The sequence below is a fragment of the Ranitomeya imitator genome, chromosome 3 (genome assembly GCF_032444005.1).
Source record: "Ranitomeya imitator isolate aRanImi1 chromosome 3, aRanImi1.pri, whole genome shotgun sequence".
NCBI classification, from domain to species: Eukaryota; Metazoa; Chordata; class Amphibia; order Anura; family Dendrobatidae; genus Ranitomeya; species Ranitomeya imitator.
In genome coordinates this window covers 45,193,100-45,215,864 of record NC_091284.1, presented here as the reverse complement: position 1 = coordinate 45,215,864, position 22,765 = coordinate 45,193,100, and the positions used below count along the sequence as shown (strand labels likewise).

The 22,765-nt window shown below is 45.5% G+C and overlaps 1 protein-coding gene across 7 annotated transcripts in view; it reads left to right on the top strand.

Moving 5' to 3' along the window:
- SYNJ1 (synaptojanin 1) overlaps positions 1–22,765 on the top strand; it is a 72,894-nt gene that overhangs the window by 41,017 nt on the left and 9,112 nt on the right. For 6 of the 7 annotated variants that reach the window (XM_069760854.1, XM_069760852.1, XM_069760851.1 and 3 more), the window contains 11 exons: positions 1,474–1,630; positions 1,962–2,079; positions 2,166–2,381; positions 3,852–3,930; positions 4,230–4,392; positions 5,519–5,734; positions 6,886–7,023; positions 9,487–9,525; positions 11,874–11,921; positions 17,104–17,168; positions 22,238–22,340. In XM_069760854.1, the coding sequence (XP_069616955.1) occupies positions 1,474–1,630; positions 1,962–2,079; positions 2,166–2,381; positions 3,852–3,930; positions 4,230–4,392; positions 5,519–5,734; positions 6,886–7,023; positions 9,487–9,525; positions 11,874–11,921; positions 17,104–17,168; positions 22,238–22,340 (1,342 nt within the window). The remainder of the gene's footprint in view (positions 1–1,473; positions 1,631–1,961; positions 2,080–2,165; positions 2,382–3,851; positions 3,931–4,229; positions 4,393–5,518; positions 5,735–6,885; positions 7,024–9,486; positions 9,526–11,873; positions 11,922–17,103; positions 17,169–22,237; positions 22,341–22,765) is intronic. The other variant, XM_069760855.1, reaches the window with a different exon arrangement.

Below are 22,765 nucleotides of genomic sequence, written 5' to 3'. Positions count from 1 at the left end.
ACAGTTATTTGAATATGGTCACAGATGCCAAAATGTACGGCAAAAATGCTACAGACAAAACCATGGGAAAAACGGTAATACCTAGTTATCAACAATATCCCCACTCTTAATATTTCTTCTAAATAAAGTGCCAGTACAGATTCTTTAAGAATATAGGGATGGCCAAATCCTCCGTGTCAGAGGTAAGTAGTACTAAAATGGCATAGAGATTTCTCCCAGTTCTCCGGTCAGTGACCTATCATAACGAACTTCCCACCAACAACACTACAAGGCCATAAGTATTCTATCTGGTTCTCACCCATAGAGATGTCCATCTGTAGTGACGCGCCCCGACGCGCGTTTCGCAAATGGCTTCCTCGGGGGGGGGGGGGGGCGAAAGAAGCAAGAAATAGGAAAGGAGGGCAGGAGAGCTGCAAGTGCAATGCCCTACCTGAAGTACTTGCAGACTATATCAAAGCTGGATTTCACAAACTACAAAGCTGATTTATACAATCGAGGAATGGATTTAACCAGCCTCAAAATGTGTGTACGTACATGATATAAAATTCTCACGGATCCCTTTTAAACTATAGTTCCATAAATTGTATGTTGTCACCGGATCTTTCCCAGTATCCTTCCAGCTCAGCCCTGTGTATGTAGGACTCCTGACCTGTGGATTACTGACTGAGCGATGCCTACCGGAAGTTACTGTCATCCATAGACTATGATGAGATCTATAATGGAGGCCGCCGTTGAGTAACGGATCAATAACCCAATGAATAGATAACGACAAGCTCATGGCGTATCCATTTATTGGGTGTCATACAGTGACAATGGGCAGGAGAAATATGTACGTCTGATACATTTCTTTACTTGACCACATGGGATGCAACTGAGCAATTGACTCACTTTTTTCCCACGTCCTTTTGGATAATGGAGCACTTGGAGCCCTAAACATAATTCAATGGATTGTCAAGTGGATTCCGGGTGTTGGGTCCTGCACCAATGAGCAGAATGGGGCTCTTTTATCCCCCTTAGAATGGAGCGGTAGTGCAGAGCGGATGCTCCACCGCCACTCTATTCCTTCCCTATGGGGCGGCCACTTGTTTTTTTTTTCGGGGGGGCCCCGTAAGGGGTGAATGGAGTGGGGATGAGGTGTGTGACCTGCCGCTTCACTTTGCGTTGGGGTTTAAAGTTCCCCTTTCAGTCAATGGGTGCAGTTCCCAGGGGTCGGACCCCCACTGATCAGCAAGTTGTTGCCTATCCTGTGGATAACTTGTCAATAACCCCCCTTTTAATGACTTGGACAGGACCTGACCCCGGTCCTTCATCTCTGCCCATCCGCTCGGAGGTAACAGAAGGATGCCCTATACTTACCCTGCATGCACCCACCACCTTCTGTCTACTGGTTTTCTCAAGTATCTTTCTTAAGATACTTTTTTTTTTCTTAGAAGTCTGGACACACAACCTGTTTTTTTTTTCCCCCTATCTAAGGTATTCCGAGGTTTCTTAGAAGGAAAAGTTAATTTTGCCCCCACCTATAAATATGACTTATTCTCTGACGATTATGACACAAGTGAAAAGTGTCGGACCCCAGCGTGGACAGATCGCATTCTCTGGAGGAGAAGAAAATGGCCGTTTGACAGATCAGGTATTATTAGTGCGATTCTTTTATATGAAGCTGTAGCGATCCAGGAGAGCAGTGACACAAAACATTGTCGTGTCACTATGACAAGTCGGACCTTTAGTAAAGTGATAATGACATTCCATAATTTGCATAATTTAAGGAATCAATATGACTCTCACTTATAGTGCCTCTTCTTTAGACCCGTTGGGGGACATATAATAATAATCTCTGCTCCATTCACCTCCTGCCGACCACAAGAAAGAACGAGGACGGAGGGCACGTGTCTCCTGCACTGGTGACTTTTTTTTTGTATTTTTCTTCTCATTTTCTATTTTCTTTTTTTTTTTCTCCTAAGCTGAAGATTTAGATCTTCTGAATTCAAGTTTACAAGAAGGAAGAAACATTCCTTATACCTGGAATCCAGGTTCGTTGCTGCACTATGGCCGGGCGGAGCTGAAAACCTCCGATCACAGGTAATCATCGGCGCGGATTATTACTTCCCAATACCCGGTGTATGTGTATTATTGCCGCTGACGCACTTTGTATCCTCGTTGTGAAGGCCGGTTGTTGCACTGATCGATATAGATATATTTGAGACTGAGGCCGAAGAGCGACAGAAGATCTATAAAGAAGTCATCGCCACCCAGGGGCCGCCGGATGGGACCATCATGGTCTCCATACAAAGCACTTCACCGCAGGAGAACTATTTTGATGACGGTCTAATTGATGAATTGCTGCAGCAGTTTGCAGGCTACGGAGAGGTCATACTGATAAGGTTAGACTTCTTGCTTTATACACAATCCAAGCTGCAAAAAGGGAGAACCCTCAAGTAAAAGTTCAGCTTTTTGCTTTGTTCGCCCACATTGGAAAAAATGTTATTGTCTCTGAGATTTCTAGAACCAAAAAGACCCACACTCGACGCGTGGAAGATTCCTATCCTCCAAGACTTCCCGCGGTAGGAGATCAATGCAAACTTGTGCCAACTATGGAGTTTCAGTTTGAGGTTGAATTTCCCCTAAACCACTGAGACTAGATCATGACGCAAAGATGACTTTAGTTAGTTTTATTCCATTAATGGGTTTGTGACTTTAGCATCAGGAAGCCCCCATACATGGTCACGTTATTAGCAGGTGGTGCACGGTGGCCGATGGTCTGGGTAGATATATGTAGATATAGTCATAGTTATTAAGGTTGAAGGAAGACTAGAAGTCCATCTAGTTCAACCCATAGCCTAACCTAACATGCCCTAACATGTTGATCCAGAGGAAGGCAAAAAAAACCCATGTGGCAAAGAGTAAGCTCCACCTTGGGGAAAAAAATTCCTTCCCGACTCCACATACGGCAATCAGACTAGTTCCCTGGATCAACGCCCTATCAAGGAATCTAGTGTATATACCCTGTAACATTATACTTCTCCAGAAAGGTATCCAGTCCCCTCTTAAATTTAAGTAATGAATCACTCATTACAACATCATACGGCAGAGAGTTCCATAGTCTCACTGCTCTTACAGTAAAGAATCCGCGTCTGTTGTCATCTGTTCTGGTCGACCCCTGGTGGAGCATATATCGCCAACAAACTTGGTGCCAGTCTCCTACCACTGTTCGCCACATTCTCCACTCCACAGAATGCTCAGTCGTTCCCCCATCCTCTGCTCTCTGTCAACATCACTGCTGATGTCATCAACCCTGGTCCTATCAAATGAGAAAACATGTAGTTTTGGCATTGTTTTTTGCGTTCGGTAAGAATGTTATATTTCGTTTGAAACCCAAACGTGAGTTTTAAAGATTTTGGGGCCTTTGTCTGACATCCATCTGCAATTTAAACCCAATGGAGGAGCGAGGATCGCTCTGTACAGTGAGAGAAAGGCAGACACAAGCAGATTGAAGCAACTTTCTTTTTTTTTTCTTTTTACTTCAGTGCTGGATTCGCAGCTACGCTGCTCACTACTGCTGTAGAATGTCCTCTGTGCTGCTGCTTGTATCTCTGTGCTATATTAAGACAGGACAGCAGGAATCCCTCATGTCTGTGTATGTGAGAATATCATAACAACTCGTCTAAACCCTCTAGTTCAGAGTCTGGAAATTAGAGTGAAGGTCTGCAGAAAAATGCAGGAGTCATATAATGGCCAGAAATTGTTATTATTCTTGTTCACACACTCGTTAGAATATACTGAAAATAATATTATAATTTTATAACTACTGTCTGGCCAGGATCCGTGGGGTAACTATCTATTAATCGGTGCAGGTTTGTCGAGGATAAAATGTGGGTCACGTTCCTTGAAGGAAGTTCTGCTCTTGCTGCTCTAACCCTTAATGGTGTGGAGGTAAGTGCATGCTTTTATGTACTAAAAAGCCACATACAAATAATTTTTAATTTATTTCCAGCAGGATGATTAATTTGCAAAGGCCTAACCCTCTCCATCACTATGCTATAATACTGGGTATCTTCTTTGTCACGTCGAAGCAGTGATTACTTTCCATAGCCGCGGGGAGAGTCGTCTCCTATGAGTAATAAATGCAAAATAAGAAATGAGCCTCTGGCAATTGTAATAAGCTCTGAACCAAATGCAGATTTCTTCTGATAACTCTGGTTCTTCTGCATGATTCCTTGCTGTGACTGCAGGTGTTGGGGAAGACTATGAATATTCAGCTGAAGAACCCAGACTGGATCGCTCAGGTGGAGGAGGAGATGAGTTTGGAGAGGATAACCGTAGCACTGCCTTGTTCTACAAGCTCTACGCTGCTGGGAGAAGATGTAGACGTCGCTGCTGACTTCGACATGGAAGGTGCTCGTCAAAGATCACTGCAGCTTCAATTGTCATATTGTTGAGGGAAGGAGGATCTGGAGTGACCCTTCACGGTTGACTCAGTGATTTTCAAATTGATCCACAGGGCGTTGCCGGCAACTGAGAATGACCAGACGGAGACATGTCTCTGTTTGGGGGGGGATCAACGTCAAATCCCTAATCCCGTTTGTGTCGCACTTTTCATAATCTTAGCAAGTTATACTTCAACCAATCAACGTAAGAACACCCTCACGGTTTTTAACCTATAAGAATGCAGGAACAACATGTATATCAAGGTCTCGTAGAACAATACACCTTCAGTCTCATGCTCTTGTTCAAACTAGAACAATCAAAGTCTCATAACAACTATGAACTTTAGCCTAGTAACAGAATTTATCTCAAAACAGCAAAATGGAGTCGAAAAGCACAAAATGAAGCCCGCTTTAATTTTGATCTTAGTTTAACCCTTCACAATATACCTCACTAGATGGGGTCTGACATCCATAACGTTCTGCTGCTATCACTAGGGGGGTGATTTAGATGAAATGTAGTGTGTAATGCGGCCATGTCCTCCTCTGGTGAAAAGTACAGGATTCTGAGTGGGAGGATCCACATTCCTCTTAAAAAGCCATGGACAGGTTTGCACGGAAAGTTTTTATTGCTCTTTTTGTTTTCTAAATGCTAAATTGGGCAACTTATTGCTAAACAGCCTAAAAACATTCTGCTATGCTGCTGTTGTAGAGTCTGTGTAACTCCTACACGTCACTGGTTGTCCTGCTGAATCTGACACAGATGTGACTAGCTATGTCAGCACTTTCTGCTCTGCCACCTTCATCTTTGAGTGTCAGAGATGGCAGCACTGAGGGGTATGTACAAAGCGGATCAGAAATTGGAGTGTGGGAAGCATCAAAAGTCTTCAGGGAGGACGATGACACGAGCGTTAAGGGAGGAACACACACAAGGCAGTTTGCAGGAGCAGAAAAGTGAATCGAATAGGCTTTGTACGTGCAGAAATAAGAACATGCACTGCAAACTGCAGCGGGGAAGGGGAATCAAGCTGCTTTTTTTTTTATTGAAGTAAACCTGTATTTTCAGACGTCTGATCAGGTATCCATCCATCCCACAGGTGATGTGGATGACTATAGCGCAGAAGTAGAGGAATTCCTCCCTCAGCATTTACAGCCATCCTCATTCTCCACTATGGGGTCATCCCCGAGCTCTTCTCCTCGTTCAAGTCCATGTCCTTCACCAACCATGCCAGAGGGACCCCCTCCTGCTCTGCCTGTACGTCCAAGTCGTGCTCCTGCAAAGACCCCGGGACCCCCAGTAACTTCATCTCAAGGTACCTACTCTCAATATCCACCACCACAGTTGGCCGTTGTAAATCATCATACAGTGTACCGTCACGCATCGCAGGCTAATAAGTAGCACACCATACAGGTTACCCCAAGCTATACTAGAACGTCTAAAAACTTAAAGGGGTATCACACTACATCTTTCATTATAAAAATGGTCCCATAAGGTTATTTAAAACAAATAGCAGCACTCTCTCCTTCTGGACCCTGCTGGTCTCCTGGCTTGTACTTCTTGCTGAGACATCGCACGACCACTGAAGCCAAATAGGCCTCCAGCAATATGTTACTCGAGGAACAGTCCATAAAGCACTGAGTGGTGCAGAGTCTTGGAGTTCATGATCCAGGGATTCCAGGAAACCCTGAGTAAAGATGTTTCATCTGTGTAGGGGAACCTTGGGCAGTACTGGGAGTAGCACATAATGTAAGCGCCTGTGAGTTATTGAGTAGGAAGTCCTCCCCTGAACAGCCATCCATGACAAGTTCTTGTGCCCATGAGTAAAGTATCGTCTACACCAGGGGTCTCAAACTGCCTTCCTCGAGGGCCTCAAACCATGCGTGTTTTCAAGATTTCCTTGCATTGCACAAGGCGCTGGAATCATTCTGTGCAGGTGATTAAATTATCACCTGTGCAATACAAGGAAATCCTGAAAACATGACCGGTTTGCGGCCCTCGGGGAATGCAGCTTGAGACCTCTGGTCTACACATTGTTAGCATGGAGATCTGGAGCGGACTCCATCACGTCCTTGGCTCTCATGAGATCATGGATCATCTAGGGTTTCTACAAGACACACCCAATTCCGCCCCATTTTGTATCACTCACAAATTTGGGCAGCTGTCCCATAGGCCCAAGGATTATGCCAATGTTACAGGTTGAGGTGTCGCTTGTCATGGCCAAGCCCCGCCATAGATGTAGGGGGACAAAACTAGATTGGGGACATGTTTCAGCGATGTCCTACATTACTTGGATTTGTTCATGTGCTGGGTACACGGGTGCAGGGCTTGTTACGGTAGCACTGCAGTGTGTAGTTTTACGTCCTGTTACAAGCTAATCACTACATCACCCATCATGCTCTGCTCTTTAACAGCGTCTCTAGTGTAGCACATAATGCAGGTCACTCTTATGCTCCCATATTATAGGGTCTCCAGTGGACTTCCAGCCTGTAGTACTGAAAGAAGCTCCATCTCTGACGCTGGAACCTAAACGAGCGCCCCCTCCAAGGCCTGGTGCCCCACCGGCACGTCCAGCGCCCCCTCAGCGTCCTCCTCCTCCATCGGGTAAGCATTAGCTCTGCTAATAGAAGTAGATGTGAGCCGTGCAGTGATGTCGCTTCAGAATTGCTTATCCTATTAATTAGGAGTGAGTACGTGCTGTATACCCCTAAAATGTGGTTTTACCAAAAAATTCTATACGCTCCTTCCCTGGCACTTGTGCCTCCCTTGACTGGTCCCTGCCTTATGCAATGATGTCTGTGGTCAAGTGGGACAAGGCGTAATTGCTGGAGATTTCACTTTTGGTTTCTGAGGGAATTTTGACACAAATAATACCACCTGAGGTGAAGTACTGTTCAGCTTTGGAGACCTGCGGAGTATGGAGTCTTACAGGCAAGGCTTTGTGGGAAAAAAGTATGCAAAGTGGCTCTGCCCCAAAATGAAAAAAAAAAAAAATCAATCTCTGAAGTACCACCCATGAGCTGCAATCCTGTCAGTCAACCCTTTCACGAGACTTGTAACAAGACTCCATGTTCAGCTGGTCTCTTTAAGGAGAAGCCATATTCCCCTCCTCTCTGCCTCAGTAGTTGTTGCACTTCACCAGCCAGAACGGTTTCAGGGTGTTTTCCCCTCATCAGCCTAGAATAGTGGAGAGTCTAGTGTAGAGACTACACTATTCTGCGCTGATGAGTGGCAAACACCCTGAAACAGTCTGTAGATGAGTTTTTGGCATGGCATTTATCCCTGGTCATTTGTTCGCACATCCTGACAGAGCTGTAGGTCACAGTCGGGGTGACCAGGTATCGGGCAGCTTCATGATCTGAGTCCTCGCCATAGCGGGCACATGCCAGCATCTGATGGTGACCGCAGCAACTGGAGCTAGCTCTGATCGCTGCTGTCCAACCATTTAAATGCCAGTCGCTGCCTGTAGCTCTGCTGCATAGGAGAACCAATCACATTATACTTTAGTATTGTAGTATATTCTGTATATAGTAAAAAACGATCGGAAAATTTCAGGTTCATGTGACCTAAAGCGACTAAAAATAATAAAGTTTAAATCCCCCCTCTTACCAGTTTAAAAAGTAAGAAAAGAAAATATTTTATATCCGTGAAAGTTCAATATATGAGAATTATAAAATGTAATTAAATTCTGGAAAAACAAAAACGCCTGGATTGTAGTTTTTGAGTTGCCGCACCTCTGATGGGGGAAAAAAAAAAGTGCTACAAAAAGTCATCTATCCGTTATATGTGCTCCAAAATACTGTCGATATAAGGTACAGTTCAGGGCGCACAAAGGAAACAAGCCCTCTCACAGCGTCATCAGTGGAGAAGCGGCAAAAATTCCAGGTTTCAGAAAATGGCGACCAAACCAATTTCTGACATCTTATATATAGCGGTGGATGCGTCCTACTGTCTAAAGTTGGGATTGATGGCGCCTGCACGGTGTGGCGCCGGAGTCGGCGCGTGCGCATACCGGAGTACGGCTCCATTTTATTAAAATTCACAGACCTGGTCTTCAACAAAATGGTGGCAGATATCGCAGGATGCGCCGCCCATCCTGCCGGAGTCAGCGTATGCGCGTACCGCTATCTCGGACACCATTTTATTGAAGACACTGTGTAAATGTACCAATAAAAAAGCTCGCCACCCGGGCATAGAACGGGTTCAATAGATAGTTCTTATAAATAAACTATCATATAAACAAAAAATATTATATGTTTTTGATGTTTTTTTAAATTGTATTGATCTGAAGAATCTGGTTGCCCTGCCATTTTTTTTTTTTATATTACACCATGCCCTGAACACCGTAAAAACCCAAAAACCAATGGTGGAATTGCATTTCTTTGTTTGTTTGTTTGTTTTTTTTAGCTATTTTTCATCACTTTTGAATTTCTTCCCGTTTTTTTTTCTATTGCATTATATGGTAAAGTGAATGGTGTCGTTCAAAATTGCAACCTTTCACACAAGAAAAAATAATAAATCTGTAGAGATAAACAAGGATGTCGAGAACCATCGGTTCGGTCAGGCATATTGATCCTGTATATTGTGACTGATGCTTGGTAAGGACTGATCATTATGTGATATGTATGAGACGTGACTGTAGTGATGAGCGAGTGTGCTCGTTACTCAGGTTTTTCCGAGCACGCTGGGGTGTTCTCCGAGTATTTTTGCCATGCTCGTAGATTGTTTGTGTCTCCTCAGCTGCATGATTTTCAGCTGCTAAACAGCCTGAATACATGTGGGGATACCCTAACAAACAGGCAATCCCCACATGTATTCAGGCTGTCTAGCAGCTGCAAATTATGCAGCTGCGGGGACACAAACATAATCTACGAGAACACCCGAGCATGCTCGGAAAACCCGAGTAACTGGCACACTTGCTCATCACTACGTGACTGGCGATGATTGTGTGCTACACGGGGTGTATCTCCTATGCCCGCAGTGCTGCCAGCTACACCACCCACTGATCACTCTGCTGATTCACTCTGTTCTGTTCCCTGCTGCTGCTTTCCTTTGTGCCACGTTAAGGTGCTAGAAGCCCCGCTCCAGCTAGGAAAGAGATCGGAGGTAATGGTGGCATCCCGTTGTCTACAGTGCTGAATGTCAATAGGGCACCTATCCGGTTTACGTTTCCACTCCCTTGACTGTATCATTCATGTAGTGTTGTTACTCTGTGTCATCCACCCTGTCTTGTCAGGTCTACCATACATATAGTTAGCGCTGCTCACCACCAAGAGTATTATGGATGATCTAGTCCATCTGATATGCTATTAACATCGTCATACCTCCAAAATGCGGGGAATCGTTGAATTGCTGCAACGGTGATCTTATCCATCGAGCGTAGCAAGACCTGCTAGCAAGGCTCGCCCGAGCATTCGGCACCTGCTACAAGTCTTTAATATACATTGTGCATTGCCGTTCCTGATTCTTCCTCTCTTCAGCTGTTTTAGTTCCCACAGCGGATGTCACCTAACTTCTGACTGACAGCTCTGTCTGCAGTGACTAACAATGTCTATACCTATACAGTAGAAATAAAAAGTCAGCACAACCCTATTAAAATAGCAGATTTTTGTCATGTAAAAAAACATTCTAAGAATCATCATTTCAGGACTTTTCCAACTTTTAAAGTCACCTGCAATCTGTACAAATACATTGAAAACTTTTCGGGAGTAAAAAGAAAAATGGAGAACTAAAAGATTAAGGGTGTGCATATTTACGCAGCCACATTATAATACTTGGTTGAAGTGCGATCTCTTTGCTGTGTTGTAAGCTGTTTATGGACTGTGGTTTTTGTGAAACATAGCTAATAAAATATCAGGAAAATCCAACTAGGAAAGCTAACGTTTATAAGGGGATTAACTTGAATTACTTAAAATAATGGCTGATATTTACCATGAGGTTAAATGTGGCTAATTCTGAACACAACACATCCCCAATTATAAGAGGGCGTTCACACTTCTGAAACCACATTACCCGTATATACTCGAGTATAAGCCGAGATTTTCAGCCCATTTTTTTGGGCTGAAAGTCCCCCTCTCAGCTTATACTCGAGTCATACCCAGGGGTCGGGAGGGGAGCGAGGGCTGTCTAATTATACTCACCTGCTCTTGGCGCGGTCCCTGCAGGTCCCTGGCTCTCTGGCGCCCCAGCTTCTTCCTGTACTGAGCGGTCACATGGTGCCGCTCATTACAGTAATGAATATGCAGCTCCACCTCCCATAGGGGTGGAGCCGCATATTCATTACTGCAATGAGCGGTAACGGTGACTGCTCAGTACAGGAAGAAGCGGCAGCGCCGGGGAAGCGGGGACTGCACTGCGCCAGGAGCAGGTGAGTATAACGGGGAGGGGAGCGCTGCGCGGTATTCACCTGCTCCGCGTTCCGGGCGCCGCTCCGTCTTCAGCATCTTCTGCAGTGATTCTCAGGTCAGAGGGCGCGGTGACGTGGTTAGTGCGCACCCTTTGCCTGGACGTCAGTGCAGAAGATGCTGAAGATGGAGCGGCGCCGGAATGAAGTCAGGTGAATATTGAAAGTGCCGGGGGTCTGAGCGACGGAGAGGTGAGTATGTGATTTATTTATTTTTTTTTTCCATCACAGCAACAGCAAATGGGGAAAGTGTCTGTATGGAGCCATAACGTTTGTGCAGCACTACATGGGGCAAATATCTTTATGGAGCATCGTATGGGGCCATAATCAATGTTTGTGCAGCACTATATGGGGCAAATATCTTTATGGAGCATCTTATGGGGCCATAATTAACGTTTGTGGAACATTACGGTATATGGGGCAAGTGTCTGTATGAAGCATCTTACGGGGCCATAATCAAGGTTTGTGCAGCATTGCATTGGGCAAATGTGTCTATGGAGCATCTTATGGGGCCATTATTAACCTTTATGCAGGATTATATGGGGCATATTTTAATATGGAGCATCTTATGTGGCCCATCATGAACTGTATGGAGCATTATATGGGGCTCCTGATTCAATATGGATATTCAAAAACACTTAACCCACTGATGTCTCAATTAATGTTACTTTTATAGGTATCTATTTTTACTTTTGACATTTACCGGTAGCTGCTGCATTTCCCACCCTAGGCTTATACTCGAGTTTTCCCAGTTTTTTGTGGCAAAATTAAGGGGGTCGGCTTATACTCGGGTCGGCTTATACTCGAATATACCGTATATGGTATTTCAGTTTTATTTTTCTCTCTCTCTCCAAAATAAATTCAGTTTGTTTCCCACTTGAATTGTACAGATCATGGGTGACATTTAAAGGTGGAAAAGTGCTGGTTTTTTTATTTTTATATAATGTCTGTCACTACGTGATGCCGTCTTTCCCTGTGACCTGTCTCTATGTGACGCTCCAGATATTCTGGTCTCTCTAATATCTTTAGTGTCTTTTCTCTCTTTAACAAGGTGCGGGTGCTCCTCCCAGCCCGGGGGTAGCTCGCAGAGATGCAGAAGGTAACTGTGCCGCCATACTGTGAACCGCATGAGCGTGCCAAGCATGTGACTTAGGAATGCTGTGTACTAATGTTGTTTAGACAGGGGTTGTCCAGGCAAATGATATGGAGGATTTATCCTTTGGGTGGGTTATCGGCATCAGATCTGTGGGGGTCCTATTTGTTTACAAAAGAGCTGATGACTGCCGAACGGTGGAGGCGCTGAGTGTCGGACCCCGCATCTGATATTGATAACCAGCCATAGAAACGTCATCAATATAATTACGGTATATCGGGCAACTATAAAATAGTTTTGGCTTAATAATTTACCCCCTAAAATAATATCTGCTAATTTCCTATGAAACTGTGTATCTAAAAATGGGTAACTTTTTACTGTAGGCAAAATTTTTATGCTCAGACAACATAAAGCCTGTGTAATCCAGTCCTGCTGTCATAATGTCTCCCATTTGTCTGTTAACTTTTGCAATTGAAGGGATGATCACAGGATCAGACTACAGCTTGTGTTGTCTGTTACTATGGAAACACAGTTTGCATGGAGGAGCATACACAAAATTATAGATTTTAGTTTTAAAGCATGAATTATTGCATGATCGCTTAGTGTCCGTCTGAAACACATTGATAGCATGGATGTATTTAAATGGAAGTGTTTTTTTAATGTTGTGCTATTTTCTATTACTTTCTTACGTTCCTTAGTTACTTATTAATACTAGGCTACCAATAATCCGATCTGCTGCACACTGGTACCAGCTAGACTGCCAATGTAAATGTGGAGTACACTACAATAGCCTTCTCCCGACTATCCAAAATATGAGTAAAGGGTAACTCGCACTCTGCCGAGAAGAAAAAGAATTTCTTGCATGCACATTTCAATTTTGTCAGAATTGGACGGATTGGATCTGTTTCATCTCTTATGGCCTATGAAGGTTCTGATGGAACAACTTGTTTAAAATGTGGCACAGCCTAATTTTTTTTCAAAACTGTCTAATGGTGGGAGTCTCCGCGCCGCCCCGTGGGAGTCTCCGCGCCGCCCCCAGGGAGTCTCCGCGCCGCCCCCAGGGGGAGTCTCCGCGCCGCCCCCAGGGGGAGTCTCCGCGCCGCCCCCAGGGGGAGTCTCCGCGCCGCCCCCAGGGGGAGTCTCCGCGCCGCCCCCAGGGGGAGTCTCCGCGCCGCCCCCAGGGAGTCTCCTCGCCGCCCCGTGGGAGTCTCCGCGCCGCCCCCAGGGAGTCTCCGCGCCGCCCCCAGGGAGTCTCCGCGCCGCCCCCAGGGAGTCTCCGCGCCGCCCCCAGGGGGAGTCTCCGCGCCGCCCCCAGGGGGAGTCTCCGCGCCGCCCCCAGGGGGAGTCTCCGCGCCGCCCCCAGGGAGTCTCCTTACCACGTTATTCCCTGCAATGCAATGAATAGAACCTGCAATTAAATTCCTCAGAGAAATAAATGTTGCATATTACTGGGTCGATTATACTGAAGACTTCTTGTTTGGTTTCACAACATATAATATACCCTGTGTGTGCACATGCCTTAAATATTACATGATGGTGATATTCGGCACTGCACCAGATATGATCTGAACCAGCGGTTATTTCGCCCTGCTAGTCTATGCTTCCTAGTCCCGACTCGACAAGCAGGAAATGACATATGTCTGCTTAGCCAATCAGAGATCAGTTGGGCAGGTGTTTCCTGCCATTTCTGGTCTGTAGGGTCAGTACTAGGAGGAAGAGACCATCAGATTCTGGATTCCATCATATCTGGGGCAGTGCTAATTAGCGTTATGTAATATTGAATACATACATGCTAGCCACCTTAGGGAGAGACCCAAGTTGGGCTAAATGTAGCGGGACGAAAGAGACCGAAAAGCCCTCTACTTAAAGGAAATACATAGTGGATGCTTTCCTGAAACGGAAAGTACTTGCAAGCAGCATAATACAAAGAATAGCAGGTTTACCCAGAATCCTTTGCAGTAGGCGGAGCTATGCAAATCATCTCTTTCCACCCCTGTCTAATCCACAGCGCTTGGAATCGCCAAGCGTGCAATGCTGCGGATTAGTTTCTAAATTTACACAGCCAACCAATTCCTACCTGTGGACACGTGTTTCGGGCTTTAGGCCCTCATCAGCACAGGGCTGGAATTGGTTGGCTGTATGGAGTGGGGCTCGGTGAGCAAGCGATACATACATGCTAGCCACCTTAGGGAGAGACCCAAGTTGGGCTAAATGTAGCGGGACGAAAGAGACCGAAAAGCCCTCTACTTAAAGGAAATACATAGTGGATGCTTTCCTGAAACGGAAAGTACTTGCAAGCAGCATAATACAAAGAATAGCAGGTTTACCCAGAATCCTTTGCAGTAGGCGGAGCTATGCAAATCATCTCTTTCCACCCCTGTCTAATCCACAGCGCTTGGAATCGCCAAGCGTGCAATGCTGCGGATTAGTTTCTAAATTTACACAGCCAACCAATTCCTACCTGTGGACACGTGTTTCGGGCTTTAGGCCCTCATCAGCACAGGGCTGGAATTGGTTGGCTGTATGGAGTGGGGCTCGGTGAGCAAGCGATACATACATGCTAGCCACCTTAGGGAGAGACCCAAGTTGGGCTAAATGTAGCGGGACGAAAGAGACCGAAAAGCCCTCTACTTAAAGGAAATACATAGTGGATGCTTTCCTGAAACGGAAAGTACTTGCAAGCAGCATAATACAAAGAATAGCAGGTTTACCCAGAATCCTTTGCAGTAGGCGGAGCTATGCAAATCATCTCTTTCCACCCCTGTCTAATCCACAGCGCTTGGAATCGCCAAGCGTGCAATGCTGCGGATTAGTTTCTAAATTTACACAGCCAACCAATTCCTACCTGTGGACACGTGTTTCGGGCTTTAGGCCCTCATCAGCACAGGGCTGGAATTGGTTGGCTGTATGGAGTGGGGCTCGGTGAGCAAGCGATACATACATGCTAGCCACCTTAGGGAGAGACCCAAGTTGGGCTAAATGTAGCGGGACGAAAGAGACCGAAAAGCCCTCTACTTAAAGGAAATACATAGTGGATGCTTTCCTGAAACGGAAAGTACTTGCAAGCAGCATAATACAAAGAATAGCAGGTTTACCCAGAATCCTTTGCAGTAGGCGGAGCTATGCAAATCATCTCTTTCCACCCCTGTCTAATCCACAGCGCTTGGAATCGCCAAGCGTGCAATGCTGCGGATTAGTTTCTAAATTTACACAGCCAACCAATTCCTACCTGTGGACACGTGTTTCGGGCTTTAGGCCCTCATCAGCACAGGGCTGGAAGTTGGGCTACATTTAGCCCAACTTGGGTCTCTCCCTAAGGTGGCTAGCATGTATGTATCGCTTGCTCACCGAGCCCCACTCCATACAGCCAACCAATTCCAGCCCTGTGCTGATGAGGGCCTAAAGCCCGAAACACGTGTCCACAGGTAGGAATTGGTTGGCTGTGTAAATTTAGAAACTAATCCGCAGCATTGCACGCTTGGCGATTCCAAGCGCTGTGGATTAGACAGGGGTGGAAAGAGATGATTTGCATAGCTCCGCCTACTGCAAAGGATTCTGGGTAAACCTGCTATTCTTTGTATTATGCTGCTTGCAAGTACTTTCCGTTTCAGGAAAGCATCCACTATGTATTTCCTTTAAGTAGAGGGCTTTTCGGTCTCTTTCGTCCCGCTACATTTAGCCCAACTTGGGTCTCTCCCTAAGGTGGCTAGCATGTATGTATCGCTTGCTCACCGAGCCCCACTCCATACAGCCAACCAATTCCAGCCCTGTGCTGATGAGGGCCTAAAGCCCGAAACACGTGTCCACAGGTAGGAATTGGTTGGCTGTGTAAATTTAGAAACTAATCCGCAGCATTGCACGCTTGGCGATTCCAAGCGCTGTGGATTAGACAGGGGTGGAAAGAGATGATTTGCATAGCTCCGCCTACTGCAAAGGATTCTGGGTAAACCTGCTATTCTTTGTATTATGCTGCTTGCAAGTACTTTCCGTTTCAGGAAAGCATCCACTATGTAATATTGAAGGCATATGCCCACACAGGGTATAACATAGCTCGTAAAACAAGCCCAACAGTCCTCAGGAGAATTGACCGGCGTAATATGTGAAATTCATTTTTTTGTAGAATTTAATTGCAGATTTTGTTCAGTGCATTGCAGTGAATGGCATCTGTGATGAAATCAGCAGCCTGCCTACAATCCATAGCAGATAAGGTTTGTTACATTTTACTGTACTTTTTTTGCACAATTTTAGTGTAAATTCCACAAGAAGTATGCACCCCCGGAATAAAGCCTTAAAGCTTACCTATCTGTTTATTTTATAGTTAAAGTAATATTTTTAAGAAATGCAGCAATGCCGCCCAGATTCATGCGCAGAACACCTATATACATGAAGGGTATAAAATAAACGAACACTCTTGTTATACATTGGAGATTGTTGGAAATCACAAACTGCGTTTCTTTTTCTCACTGGCTGTAAATTAAATCCCAATAGTATCTTAGAGCAGTCGTAACGCCTACCATCACTGATGTACACACATCGGACATTATTCTGAAAAGTTTCTTGACGTATTCTTTTAAAGGGGTTGTCCGGTTTCATTGCATCTCTCCAGACAGCAGGGCCATTGAGTCCAGTTATTGGCAGCAGCTTTGTCTGCAAAGATTGCCAGGGAGAAGCGTGGCAGGGGCTTCTGTAGGTAAATATTGGTGGTTTTTAATGATCCAAGACTACCCCTTTAAGAGTAAGATTGGTATATATTGCTAGATTAGGTAAATGTTTTTTTCCTGTTCCAATTGTATTGGATCATAACCGTTAGATCGGTGTCCTGGTCATAATCCCGAAAACCATGAAGCTGGAGCAAACATGATGTTGTGATTCCTGGGCAAGAAACAATGTCCGATTCCCAGCACAAATGTACTGGGATGGTAAAGCGGAGCCGTGCTACACTCTGTACAGTGTCTGATGGGGCTGCACATTATCCAGGTCTAGCTTTGTAATAACATCCATGGCGTCTATGCTGGCACCTGCAGCCTCATTACTAGACATAAACTACTAATATAGGAACTTACCCAAGTTATACTACTTTTGCATCACTAATGCCTTGCTTGCTAATTAGTCCTGTCCCATTTAGTCGTTATACAGACTTGTTTGATTGTATGGAACCAGACTTTTGAGTTTTTGATTTGTCTTCCAGTTCGGGCAGCACCTCCTCCTCAGTTCGGAGCCCCGATGGCGGCCCCATGCTCCTCAGTGAGGCCGGTGAGCGTCTTCTGATTGTTTCCTCTATTATTCATCAGTGCAGTGGGTATACATGTGCATATATTTATACAGAATAGTGGTAAATGTGGTAGTGTTAGAAGGAAGAAGACAAGAACATCGTAATGAGGAACTGTTCACATTGCGCTAATAGGTCTGAAAATCGCCAGATGCCAAACATAAGGCATCATCATATGCAACTGGGTGGCCCATACTTACATATATCATCTGTTTAAATGCTGAATATTATACAGTTGAGAAAAAAATAGCTGCGTGTTCCTGCCCAGTGGATAACAGAAGGAGACTGCTTTGGTATCCATCCAGTGTGTAGGAATCTGTGGAATTGTTCAGCATATACGTCATGAGCGAGGAATGGTGCATATATCACACGTACTGATGAGCGAATATACTCAGTACTCGAGATTTCCCGAGCACGCTCGGGGGTCCTCCGAGTATTTGTAAGTACTCGGAGACTTAGTTTTCAGCGCCGCAGCTGAATGATTTACATCTGTTAGCCATCATAAATACATGTGGGGGTTGCCTGGTTGCTAGGGAATCCCCACATGCAATCAAGCTGGCTAACAGATGTAAATCATTCAGCTGCGGCGCTGAAAACTAAATCTCTGAGTACTTACAAATACTCGGAGAACCCCCGAGCGTGCTCGGGAAATCTCGATTAACGACTAAATTCGCTCATCACTAATGTTAAGAAGCGCGCCCTGCTAATTTTTTTTTTTTTGTCCAATTCCTTCTAAATTTGTGTGTAGTACAAGTGCAATAAACGCCTACCGATTGCAGTCTTCTTCAGTTTCCAACGCTGCTCCTTTCCTCTCCTAGGCAGATTTTGGTTTTCTCCAGTTTCCAGCGCTGCTCCTTTCCTCTCCTAGGCAGATTGCGGTCTTCTCCAGTTTCCAGCGCTTCTCCTTTCTTCTCCTAGACAGATTGAGGTCTTCTCCAGTTTCTTTTGCTGCTCCATTCCTCTTCTTGGCAGATTGCGGTCTTCTCCAGTTTCCAGCAATGCTCCTTTCCTCTCTTAGGCAGATTGCTGTCTTCTCCAGTTTCCACTGCTGCTCCTTTCCTCTCCTAGACAGATTGCGGTCTTCTCCAGTTTCCAGCGCTGCTCCTTTCCTCTTCTTGGCAGATTGCGGTCTTCTCCAGTTTCCAGCGATGCTCCTTTCCTCTCCTAGACAGATTGCTGTCTTCTCCAGTTTCTAGTGCTGCTCCATTCCTCTTCTTGGCAGATTGCGGTCTTCTCCAGTTTCCAGCGATGCTCCTTTCCTCTCCTAGACAGATTGCTGTCTTCTCCAGTTTCTAGTGCTGCTCCGTTCCTCTTCTTGGCAGATTGCGGTCTTCTCCAGTTTCTAGTGCTGCTCCTTTCCTCTCCTAGGCAGATTGCGGTTTTCTCCAGTTTCCAGCGCTGCTCCTTTCCTCTCCTAGGCAGATTGCTGTTTTCTCCAGTTTCCAGCGCTGCTCCTTTCCTCTTCTTGGCAGATTGCAGTCTTTTCCAGTTTCTAGTGCTGCTCCTTTCCTCTCTTAGGGTGGTTTCACACTTGCGTTTTTGTCTGCAACCTTTTTTTTTTTTTTTCAAAAAAACGCATGCGTTTTTTTTCCCTATATTTAACATTGAAAACGCATGCGGTTTTTTTTGTACGCGTTTGGTCGCGTTTTGAAACGCATGCGTTTTTTTACTGCATGCGTTCATTTTCAGAAATGCAACTTGTAGTATTTTTGAGAGGCGTTTTTTGGACCAAAAAAAACGCATGCGTTTTCATGCATTTTTTTGGGGTCAAAAAATACATTGGAGTCAATGGGGACGCATGCGTTTTTTTGTGCATGCGTTTTTTTTGCGTTAAAAACGCATGCGTTTTTCTATTAAAAAAACAGAAAACACACTGATATGCCACCCCCTCAACATAAAGGTGATAAAGGGATCCTAACCCTAACCTTACCCCTAACCCTAAACCCTAAGGGATCCTAACCCTAACCCCTAAGGGATCCTAACCCCTAAGGGATCCTAACCATAACCCTAACCTTACCCCTAACCCTAAACCCTAAGGCATCCTAACCATAACCCTAACCCTAAGGGATCCTAACCCTACCCCTAATCCTAACCCTAATCCCTGTAGGGTTAGGGGTAGGGTTAGGGTTAGGATCCCTTAGGGTTAGAGGTAGGGGTAGGGTTAGGGTTAGGATCCCTTAGGGGTAGGGTTAGGGTTAGGATCCCTTAGGGTTAGAGGTAGGGTTAGGGTTAGGATCCCTAAGGGTTAGGGTTAGCGGTAGGGTTAGGGTTAGGATCCCTTTAGGGTTAGGGTTATGATCCCTACCCCTAACCCTACCCCTAACCCTAACTATTTCTGTTTATAGTGGGTTTTTTACTTTATTTTGATGATTGGCAGCTGTCACACATTTCTCAGCATGCGTTTAAAAAACGCAAACGCATGAAAAAACGCATGTAAACGCGTCAAAACGCCGTGTTTTTTTAACCACATGCAAAAACGCATGCGTAAAAAAAAAACGCAGCGTTTGCACGCGTTTACATGCTTTTTTTCACCATTTGGTTTTTTTCCGTTTTTTACCGCAAAAACGCACCAAAAAAACGCAAATGTGAAACCAGCCTTAGGCAGATTGCGGTCTTCTCCAGTTTCCAGCGCTGCTCCTTTTCTCTCCTAGGAAGATTGCTGTTTTCTCCAGTTTCCAGCGCTGCTCCTTTTCTTTCAAAGGCAGATTGCGGTTTTCTCCAGTTTCCAGCAATGCTCCTTTCCTCCCTTAGGCAGATTGCTGACTTCTCCAGTTTCCACTGCTGCTCCTTTCCTCTCCTAGACAGATTTCTGTCTTCTCCAGTTTCCAGCGCTGCTCCTTTCCTCTCCTAGACAGATTGAGGTCTTCCCCAGTTTCTTGTGCTGCTCCATTCCTCTTCTTGGCAGATTGCGGTCTTCTCCAGTTTCCAGCGCTGCTCCTTTCCTCTCCTAGACAGATTGAGGTCTTCCCCAGTTCCTTGTGCTGCTCCATTCCTCTTCTTGGCAGATTGCGGTCTTCTCCAGTTTCCAGCGTTGCTCCTTTCCTCTCCTAGGCAGATTGCTGTTTTCTCCAGTTTCCAGCGCTGCTCCCTTCCTCTTCCTAGGCAGGTTGCGGTTTTCTCCAGTTTCCAGCGCTGCTCCTTTCCTCTCCTAGGCAGATTGCGGTTTTCTCCAGTTTCCAGCGCTGCTCCTTTCCTCTCCTAGGTAGATTGCGGTTTTCTCCAGTTTCCAGCGCTGCTCTGTTCCTCTCCTAGGCAGATTGCAGTTTTCTCCAGTTTCCAGCGCTGCTCCTTTCGTCTCTTAGACAGATTGCTATCTTTTCCAGTTTCCAGCGCTGCTCCTTTCCTCTCCTAGGCAGGTTGCGGTTTTCTCCAGTTTCCAGCGCTGCTCCTTTCCTCTCCTAGGCAGATTGCGGTTTTTTCCAGTCTCCAGCGCTGCTCCTTTCCTCTCCTAGGTAGATTGCGGTTTTCTCCAGTTTCCAGCGCTGCTCCTTTCGTCTCTTAGACAGATTGCTATCTTCTCCAGTTTCCAGCGTTGCTCCGTTCCTCTTCTTGACAGATTGCGGTCTTCTCCAGTTTCCAGCGTTGCTCCTTTCGTCTCCTAGGCAGATTGCGGTTTTCTCCAGTTTCCAGCGCTGCTCCTTTCCTCTCTTAGACAGATTGCTATCTTCTCCAGTTTCCAGCGTTGCTCCTTTCCTCTCCTAGGCAGATTGCTGTCTTCTCCAGTTTCTAGTGCTGCTCCGTTCCTCTTCTTGGCAGATTGCTGTCTTCTCCAGTTTCTAGTGCTGCTCCGTTCCTCTTCTTGGCAGATTGCTGTCTTCTCCAGTTTCCAGCGCTGCTGTGTTCCTCTCCTAGACAGATTGCTGTCTTCTCCAGTTTCCAGCGCTGCTGTGTTCCTCTCCTAGACAGATTGCTGTCTTCTCCAGTTTCCAGCGCTGCTGTGTTCCTCTCCTAGACAGATTGCGGTCTTCTCCAGTTTCCAGCGCTGCTCCTTTCCTCTTCTAGACTAAATGCGGTCTTCTCCAATTTCTAGTGATGCTCCTCTCCTAGGCAGATTGCGGTTTTCTCCAGTTTCCAGCGTTGCTCTGTTCCTCTTCTGGACCACATGAGCGATCTGCAGCTTTTCTGGTTGACAGAGGGTCTACTGTTTGGGACCGTGCTACTTTCCCAGCATTTGTCTATGCAGTGGAGAACAAGAATCCATAGACTTACATTGAGAAAGTGATATCCAGTCCTCACACAAACCCCTGTGTAATCTCATTAATATGTTTTGAGGTCACACGGTCCAGTAGCGATTGAAACCGAGGAAGACTGTGATAGGTAGGTATTTCAATGCCCTTGCACTACATTGCCTATGTATTTAGAAGGGATTAGAAAATATTAGCTTGGAGGATTTTCAAGAGGGCTACAGAGAGGTGTGGGGGGGTGTCTGTGTGTGTCCCGAGGGTCAATGGAACAATAGCACTTGTGTGCCCTACCCGTCCCTTAGAAGTTTGATCTCCAGCGATCATACATTTTGTTACCTATCCCTCTAAATGTTGTTTGTGGGAGAACCCTATAAATATTTTTTTTGCCTCCTTACCATTCTGTGCCCTCAGTAAAAAAAAAAAAAAAAAAAATGTTGTTCCAAGCCCGCCATATAACAATGACACACAGGTGATAAATGTACGATCGCTGGGTGTATAAACACTACTTCCGAGAACAGAGAACAGGGGTCCTGCAGACACATGCAGTCACTGCGCCATTATGTTTTATAGGAGGCATAGACCCTTAATGGAGCAGCAGAGACCCCCTATCGCTGATGCATCATTCACACTACAGGGTCCCCGTTCTCAGGATTAGCGGAGAGGTGGGGTGAAGGTTAAGAGCAGTCCTACATTTATCTCCTATACTGTAGAAATGTGATAAATGTTGTTTGTAGGATAACCCCCTTAAGTGGCAATTTGGAGTATTCTGAAATGGACATGTTACATGGGGACATAACATAACATAATCATAACAATTAGACGTGTGGCCCATGTGAAGTGCACTATATGACTGCTATTATTCCCCCTAGATCATACCTCCGCGTGCTGGAGTTATTAGTGTCCCCCAAACCCGACACGCACAGACCAGACCAAATACTGAGTCACCAGTGAAAGCTGCAGAACCAGCCAAAGGTACGTATGTGCGTCTGAAGAATGAAATTGTTCTGCTGCCCATGTGTATTCAGTCTCTGCTTATAGACAGCTGCAGCTTGTACTGAGCAGTGTGAGATTTAGGCAGCAGCAGGGAGGAGGGACACTGAGGAGCGTCAGTCCAGCTAGCTGGGCGAGTATTATAAAGCCATTCCAATATGAATTTTCAAAGTCTAAAATATCTATTTAATGAAGCATGAAGTGTATTGTGCAGTGTGGTGGCAGATCTGATTTTATGTTCTGGCTCGTCAGGTTTTGGTTTTACCCTGATGTCCAGAGTAGCGTAGTTCACTATTCACTAGAGAAGAAATGGAAACTTTAGAGAACCCATAACCCTTAAGTGCAATTGGACTTTATGACTGTAACTTTATGTCCACTCTTGGGTCCGTTAGCGTGGGGGGGGTCTC